The following is a 9,090-nucleotide window of genomic DNA, read 5'->3' as shown; positions in this document are numbered from 1 at the left end:
CTCTGTTGTGCAAATTCAATCTTCAGCCCTGTACTAATAACAAACCCAGGACTTGACTGCATTGTTATGACAAGAACAAGTCCTCCTTTAGTAACCATGATGGAGATGGAGACAAGTTGATCATGCAACTAGCATTCTCCAGCGATAATTCTGAATTGTTACCAAACTGCTAATCTAATTGTCAAATAAAAATACTTTCTTTAAAGATTTTTAATTATTGTAAAATGCTTCCACTGCAGCCCAAATTACTGCTATCCTGCAGCTGCTTGCACTATCCTTTTAAATAAGCAGTATGCAAGCTTTCCTGATTAACTGGAGATTGGGTAAGGAGGAAGACCCTAGGCTTTCTTAAGTAACATCATTGCTGTTTTAGCTAAGCACAGAATGGAAGGGATTTTATTTTACCTCTCTCACATGATGCACAGCATGAAATACTGTATGCAAAATGATAGTTGATCCAAGAAAGAGAAGCCAGTTCCTGCTGCCCACCTTTTTCCAGCCAGAGGAAACACTTAAGTGTACAACTTCCGTAGAGATCCTTCACAGGCCTGTTATGACTGTTAAGAGAACTAATGGCAACACAAGTATTACAGAAAGTATTAAACTCCTTGACAGAAGTAATACGATAACTACTCGTTGTTCTAGTACTACATAAAAGTAATTTACCTTGTTATGTAGACATCTGTTTTGCAACAGGGAACCTGTCTCACTACACGGACTGAGCTAACACCTGTAAGATAATCAGGAGCATTTAGCAAGTATGATGATGCTCTGTAGGACCCAACTTTATTTCTTGCACAGGTGGATAAAACCAAGGCCAAAATTTAAAAAAGTTGTCCCAGGTGAACGCTGCCCTGAGGAAAGCAACTCTAACCAGTGGGTTCTTAATGTGACGTTTAACCAACCATTCAACACCCCCCACCCCCTTAACACTTACCAGTGACCACTCCTGTTCCAAGAGAGTAACAAGTATGTCTTGCTGATGTTGGAGAAACTTTTGCAGCAACATGAAGTAACTGTCACAGCAGTTTTAGTCAACAAATAACTGTGTTTCAAAGATAAAGGACATTTAAATTCTCTAGCACATCCTAAACTGGGCACCAAAAATGGGTAAGTGTTCAGTAAGTATGGCTTGGATTCTCTCTCAAACCTCCTCATCTACAGAATAAGGCTATTACTCATCTTTCAGATTGATATTGATGAAAAATCCAATACAGCAAAAATCAGAGAAAGTCCCATAGGGAAACTAAATATATATATACACACACACAGTGCTGGGTTTACATGATATGCACTATGTTAGACTTGGATCTGCAAAAACGAAACACAGAAAAACCCTGTTATTCAGTGAACACCATCAACTGTGCACACTGAATGAAGAAAGAGTCCCACAGAAAAAAAAACAGCACCTGATCATATAATAACAGACAAGGGGAAAAAAAAGATTACAACTTTAGCCACTTCCTAATTTTTGAATATTTGCCTTTGCCATCTTGGTGTGTCATAATTTAAAAACAGTGGTTTAATATTACCTGGTAAAATGAAGGCATAATACTTTTTTTTTTAATTGGGTTTTTTGGGGTTTTTTTTGTTTTGTTTTCTCCTTTTCTTTCTTCCATTTATAGCAAGATTAAGCTGCTTTAGAATTTGTTGATTTTTTTATTATTTTTTTTTCAAAAGAGGGAAAATTTCCCAGACAGGTAACAAATGTTGGAAAAGATGGAACATAGGCTGCATACAAATACATTTACTAGAAGTTACACTGCATAAGAAAGCTGTAAAAACACAGCGTTAAGGAAAACCAAATTATTTTAACTGTACTGTCTGCTTTGTATTATATATCCACATCCACTACCAGCACAGAAACTGCATGTTATACAATTTATTATAATAAATTAATTTCCCTGCTTTTTAAGCGAGATCTTGGTATCCTAGCTGTAATCTCGATTTAATACATGGAGAAGTTGCCCTCCAATGGCAGAAATATGCATGATGCAAGCATCCATACACACCAACCAACAAAAGTTTTCCTTCAAGTCTTTTATTATAGCTTGAATTTTTTCACTGCATTTAAAAATCTAAAAAAAATAAATATTTGTTTCACAGCTGCAAGTCACATATCCATTAACACCACAAAATCTGGAATTTAACCAGAGAAGGAAAGTCAAATCCGAAAGTGTCCAGCTAAGCACAAGTCTCGGGGCAATTATACTAAAAATAAAATCTTAAGAAAAGGGGAGAGGGGTGTTAAAGAGTTATTTCAAATGCATTTATCTGGAAAAAAGTGAAAATTCTATTAGAAACCATAAACTACGCTTTCAGCACTTAAAAATAAACGCTCAACCTCTTGACAGCAAGAATTGTCTGGTGCATCTTTTTCTTTTAAGCTGTATTCTTGACACATGGCTGCAGAGGTTTCAAATGATAAATTAACCTCTTTTATAATTGTGTCCACTTAATCACAGAATCAGTCCTTAAAAATAAAACAGTATTATGTCAGCTTGTCCATCCACATATTAAAAATGCCATTGTATGCAGTTTTGTATCGGCACTGGGTGACTGCTTCATAGATTGTACATTGTGAAGATGAATGTCTCAAACAATCACTTTCATTTTTAAGGTTCTTAAAACAAACCAGAAAAATATATCTTCAGAAATCAGAGTAGTCACTTTTTTGTTAAAAGCCATAAAATAAGCTCATATTCAATTACAAGCAATAGGAACCATACTGCTATTGGAACGTAATTATTTTATCACAAAAATTTTTTATTTACAAAATGAAAAGTTACCCAGTTAATTTATCAGGGAAAAAGTTAAATGTTCTTACTAAGTGATCTGAAAAACTTAAGCAAGTCTCTCATGCACTCACACGCCAAATTGTTTGTATAAGGTGAAATGTTAATTCATGTTAGTGAAACTTGACTCCCATTCACAGTACTCTTGTTTTTATTGTAAGATGGCAAAAATCCACATGGTTCTGTACAAGAAGGTATGTATTAAGACAGTTCCTCATTTTTGTAAGTGTTTTTTGGCTCCCATGAGTATCCGTACCACTGAACGTTTTCGCAAATAATCAGTTATATTATCAACTCCATCATTTAATCCACTGAATTTACCACCACAAGAAACACAAAAAGTTAGTTTAATGATCCCACATTACACAGAACTCTCATTTCTGAAGTTATACTAAACTGAAACCTTCGTAATGATCTATAGCCTGGATCAACTTCGATTTTAGGGTTTCTTTATCTGTGTATTTCGGAAGATCAAGAAGATTAAAGCAAGTGTGAGCTACCGGAAGATAACCTTCTCCACCTCCTGTTGGCTGGATGACTAGTTTAAGACACTTCATGCCAAGAATTGGAATACGATCACTGCCTGTCAGAAACACTGTGAAGAAAAAACAAACAAAGTCTTCAAAGTAGTTTAAGACGAACATTGTATATGTCACACATGCAGTTCTAATCACTGTTTGCATTTTTTAATTATTCTAGCAGTGGTTAGCTTTTCACACTGAAGTTGTTCTGGTAAGTTTGAAAAACAGGGAATAAAGACTTAACCTGACCTCCAGCTTATACATGTGTAACACAAGAAGTGATATATAAAGGAAAACATTTCATTTTAGCATATGAAACTAACCAGTCCTTTTTTTTTAAAAAAAAAAAAAAGGTAGGAAGTTCTTCATCCATCAGAATTTGTTATTTAAATTCCATTGGCTATACCTTTACGGAGCATTTGCAAACATCTTGTAAATACGCAGAATTAGTTTGTTCAATAAGAAATTTATCTGACTTGGCAACTAATCTATGATCTAGTCTCAACAAAAGCTTCTTCACAGGAAGCCTCCATAAATTTGTTGTTTACCCCATACATTTCCACTTGTATCAGTTCCTTGAGGTATTTACAATCAGTAATAATTCCAAAATTCTACCTATGTGCAATGAAAAAAATGATGTGAACCTTATGTCAAAACACAGGAAAAAAAATTCCTAGTCCTCAGATAAATAACACCTATCAGTTTAAGCTGTTGGGGGTTGGGATTTTTTCTTTTCTGTGTTTTGGTGGGGGTTTTTTTGTTTGGTTGGTTTTTTTGTTGCCCGCCCCCCCTTTTTTTTTAATGCTACTCTGATCTACTGTCATCTTCTAACAGCCCAACACCCAAAATTACTCAGGACAACCTCAGCAAAATCAGAGACAAGCTCATAATTAATTTCTTCTACTGTAATTTTTTCTCTTCCAAATAAAGTTAACCACATCATTATAGATAAATACTTACATGTGCCCTCTTATAGCAAGAGCCTGAAATCACAGTGATCCTGTTCAGTTAGCAACTTCTACAAAGTACTTTCAAATACTTACACAAAAACTGTTTTTTCTTCTCCAAAGACAACTCATGAAAAACTTCCCAGAATATTTTGATTGTAGGATGGTCTGCCCAGTATTCTCCTTTGTATTCTGTATTCTAAAGTGAGCAGGAAATCAGGTTACTTTTCACATATAGAACTAGCAGGATAATCTGACATTAAAGCAGAATGAATGTGGTTTGTGTAAAGGGATACTGCAAATGACACGTTACTGTTTTCCTTGGTCAATTTTCTTCAGCTATTCAGTCTGACTTCAACTATGCGGACAGATGTATGTACATCAAAGCATTTTCAATCCAAATAAAGTAGTGACAAAAGTCTCACAGTGAGTATGGCAATCAAGAATATTTACTTTTATTAACTGTGTGCATTTTGTTCACTTTCCCTCTTCTAACATGATACATTGTATACAGCTGCCTTTTGGTTCTGTGGCTTTTTCTTCATTTTTTTCTGATTTCCTTCAGAAATTAGATGGGAAAACTTTAAGCAGAAAGGTAAACAATATTTTAGTGTCTTCATTCAGTAATATTAAAAAAAAAAAAAAAAAAAAAAAAAAGGGAAAAAAAGTTGCCCGCTCAGGCAGTCAATCCAATCAAGGCTGGAAATCCCTAATTAAAACAGAGCTCAAAAGACACTTCAAGATTTTGCTTTTGCATCTGGAAATTAAAAAATATATGAAACAAATAGCTAATTATGGTTCTTACCTTCTCCAATTCTTTCCAATCATAATTTGTGTTCCCAATCACCATTGCCTGCAACTCGCTGGGCTGGAAGAGCTGAAGAACTTTACCTCCACATACTTTGTGGAAGCCTGCATGGAATGCACTGAATAAGGAAGCCACAGATTTATTGAAGATGTAATCCACATATGCATCTACAAAATCTTGCCTGTACAAAGAAGAAAAAAAGAATTACGTTGGGGAAGGGGAAGCACTTCACCATTTTAGCCACAAAACAGTAGCCATTCTGCCTAGAACACAGCACTAATAGTTAAACAAAAAGGATCCTAATATATTCTCTGCTTCATGCTAAAACCACAGTGAAGATTACCTCAATGAAAATGGAACATAAATGTATTTCCCCTCCATACCCCCCAAGACAGAGTCCTTAATGAAAACCAGTAACATTTAGTGTTATTTATTCCAGTCACTATGAACATTTCTCTTATCTGTATGCATTGCAGTGAACTGGACTGAACAGCAACAAGCTTAAAGGCTTGAGTTACATGTGCTGTCCTGAAACTGACTAATCAAACTTGCTGTTGTATTTTTTTAATTAAAAAGATTACCACATCTGTACTGAAAATGCAAATCAACTTCAAATGGACATTTGAGTCCTATACAGTAGAAAGATCAGTGCGAAGGAGCTAGGATACTGAAAAACAGACTGCCTGTTATCTGTGTCTTGCCACAAGGAGTTCTCGTATCTTGCTGGAAACATCTTTTGCAGCATTCAAGGGGACTAAAATTCCTTTATGTGACACAGTATTTATTATTAATTTTTTTATTACTACCATTTTAATCAATTGCAGTTAACACTGCAATTTCTACGCTGCAGTTAACACTGTTCATTTCTACACTGGCAGAGTGACTCCAGTTACAAATTACAGTTATCCTACCGGTGTACATATTCTGTGGAAATCCACAGTATTTGAACAACATCCACAGTATTTGAATATCACGAATAACAAAGAATAATCTAAACACATTTTGATGAAAATTTTTTGTAAAAGTTGTTCAACTGAAAATACTGGAGATGAGCAAAGTGGTGAATCACGTTCCTCCTCTTCCAGTACAAAATGAGATATCAATTTTATGCATGCTGTGTAATTAATGTACTTATAAAGGCAGGTAACTTGTGTAATACTAACAGTGGAAGGAAAGGCTGCCCCACAGAAAGTTCATAGTAATAAACTAGTTAGCATTACTATACTCTATATTAAAACTGAATTAAAGCATCATGGAATATTTGGATCTTGAGAAACAGGAATTCTTCACTGCAGCAAGACAAAAGGTGACGTCATATGTTCCACGGTTCCACATGCACCTTGAAACTTTTCTCATAATTCAACTCCAATTTTACTGTCTCTGTGACAGAACACCAAACCACCACCAGAGAACTTCAAAACTATCATGTTAAAGATAAAGTAACACAAATCCTCAGCTATGAGCCAAGGATTAAAAAAATAAAAACATGAAACAGATATAGGTGGTGATTCCAGTACTTAATGGTAGTACAGGTCAGGATGATTTAAATAAATAAATCACTCCGTTGTGGGAGGTACTGTTACTGCACATGGCGATGTGCAGGTTTGTGATAAGATCAGAATCTTCTATAATCGCTCTTTCCTCTACAGCAGACCCAAGTATCTACAGAAAATGTTGTCCAAAACATTTGCCCTCTAGGAACATGTCTAGAGGTACATTTTCTCCTTTGTTCCTGCCATGCATGGCCTAGATGTATTCTGCTCTCATAGAGTATGCTCTTTCCATTCGATTCTACCTTTACTCTAGGAGAAGTACAAGGATAGAGAATTCATAAAGACTCAAGAACAGACAGGAATACATGAGAGGAATGGACACAGAGATAGGAAAATGGTAGTATTCTGCAAAAAGGGATTAAAGCACTATCAGATATATCCTGCCTATCCTCCAGGAGCAGAAAGGGAACAAAGGGTAGCAGAGGCTGCTTTTATAAATAGAAGTAACAGAATCCTTGACCAAGGGAAAAAACCCCACCCCTCAACACACTCTTCTGACCATAACACTAGATAACATCAATTTATCTGCTCTTCAAAGGGAGGACTTCTCTGAAATAATACTTCATACATGAACAGTTGCCACATAATGGCATCTAGGCTGAACGTTTCCATCATTACTCACTAAATTCCAATTATGTAGAACTTCCTGCAGAGCCACAACTATTTTCAATCTTATCAAATGAAGGCCATGTAGTCAAAATGGGCCCTAGAGAGCTCCAAAATATTTCTAAGTTCAAAAGAAGTATTATACATTCTGAGTAAAATTAGATAGCCTCTCCAAAACTGGCAAATCCTTAAATACAATAGGTATTTTAACAATACACATGACAACAGCCTGGAAAAACAAGCAAAGTAGTTTTGCCTCCAGCATTAGCATAACAGCTTGGCAAAGGATATTTAGAACAGCCCAGTTACATTCCCAAGGCAGACAGCAACACTGAACTATCCTGTGACCCATAAAACTCACCTATTTTGTTTGACTACAGGAATGTCAGCACCATTAGGAACAAGCTCTTTAATTTCTGTTGTACCAAAGTTTTCCACAGTGATCTATTTAAAACAAACAAAAATAGTATAAATCTTATTTACTGCACAGAGTACTTCTTCCCATCACTTAGCTACAGCAACATGAACAGCAGACACAGATACTAAAATTCATGGGAATCAGCAGTTGATGCTTTTGCTCAAACAGTTCATCAGAGCTGTTATAATAGATGGTATAGGTTTGATAACAAACACTATATAAACACTTAAGAGTATATACACTTACAGTAAAATTAAGACAAAATGCTTCTTCAATGTCATCCTCTGGATAGTCCAGTAACTGTTGCATTCCCCTGCAAAATAAGTTACAAAGTATGTGTACCAGTGGAAAGAAAGATGAACTTACTTTCCTGAAGTATTCTTTATGCTTTGATAGCTCAAGTTTTAAAAAACAAAACAAAAACCAAAACACCCCCCTCCTTTCTACTGTTATTTCATTAGCTCACTGACTTGCACCTTGTACAGTGTTGGGAAGTCTCAAGCAATTGTTTTTTTATTACTTGTAGTGTTATTTCCTTTTGATTACCTTCAAGTGTGAAGAGAGAAGATTCATATCTTAGTCTTCAGCTAACAGAATCCCAAACCAGAGGTGGTTAAGTACCTAATAACCACTGATGGGGTCTGCCATTAACTTACTTCATTTCTCCTTGAATCTTCAAAAATTTTAGCATTCACAGCACTGAGGCAATCAAACATCAACATTCACTCATCTGAACCTCCTGTCTGTTAGTGCTATTCAAATCCCTACTTAAGGGCAGATATTTAGTACATACTTGTTCCTGAAATAAGCAAAAACATTTTCTTGATGGACTAAATAAGCTGTTCAGAACTAAAATTGTGTCCACAATGGCTAAAATTCAAAGGTTTTGAATTTCAAATATTATTTTCCTCTAAAATTCTTCTAGAATAATAAAATAGAAGAAAAATACTAAAACCAAGCAGGTATTTAACAATAGCATGTAACCTTTCTCAAATGACATGCTGGCTGCAAGTTACTCCGAGCCGTTTATCCTGTCAGTGTGAAAATAACTCATTTTCTTTACATTCTTAAAGGAAATTTTTGAACCAAAAATTAAGTCCTAATAACACTTTTCTTGCTTACCTGCCAACATCTGGCATCAACTCTTTTAAGTCATCCAGGGATGGTTTCTTATTCAATAGCTTTTTGTACAAAGCCAGAGGGAAATGAAGGTCTACAATAGTAAAATTATATATTGCTAGCCCACAGACAACACCAATCAAATGAAATAAGTCACTGTCTTCAAAGGTCTAAGAACAGAAAACAGACAAGATAGTTTAAAATAAAGACATTATTTTAACCTTACAGAGTCCAGAAAAAGGCAGTATAATCTGAGTTTCATTTATGTTTTCTTTAAACCTGCAGGTATTCATAAGTACTTAGGAAAACAGGATAAAGTTTTA

The 9,090-nt window shown here is 35.2% G+C and overlaps 1 protein-coding gene across 1 annotated transcript in view; it reads right to left on the bottom strand.

Moving 5' to 3' along the window:
- Nucleotides 1-3,024: 3,024 nt before the first annotated feature.
- LOC104523155 (probable E3 ubiquitin-protein ligase HERC4) overlaps nucleotides 3,025-9,090 on the bottom strand; it is a 9,325-nt gene continuing 3,259 nt past the window's right edge. The window contains exons 4-9 of the mRNA XM_010165642.1: nucleotides 8,771-8,937; nucleotides 7,895-7,961; nucleotides 7,592-7,674; nucleotides 5,069-5,252; nucleotides 4,360-4,462; nucleotides 3,025-3,390 (exon numbers count right to left, since the gene is read on the bottom strand). Coding sequence (XP_010163944.1) covers nucleotides 3,182-3,390; nucleotides 4,360-4,462; nucleotides 5,069-5,252; nucleotides 7,592-7,674; nucleotides 7,895-7,961; nucleotides 8,771-8,937 — 813 coding nt within the window. The 3' untranslated portion in view covers nucleotides 3,025-3,181. The remainder of the gene's footprint in view (nucleotides 3,391-4,359; nucleotides 4,463-5,068; nucleotides 5,253-7,591; nucleotides 7,675-7,894; nucleotides 7,962-8,770; nucleotides 8,938-9,090) is intronic.

The sequence above is a fragment of the Antrostomus carolinensis genome, unplaced genomic scaffold (genome assembly GCF_000700745.2).
Source record: "Antrostomus carolinensis isolate BGI_N321 unplaced genomic scaffold, ASM70074v2 scaffold41443, whole genome shotgun sequence".
Lineage (NCBI taxonomy): Eukaryota > Metazoa > Chordata > Aves > Caprimulgiformes > Caprimulgidae > Antrostomus > Antrostomus carolinensis.
This window is presented reverse-complemented; position numbering and strand designations above follow the sequence as displayed.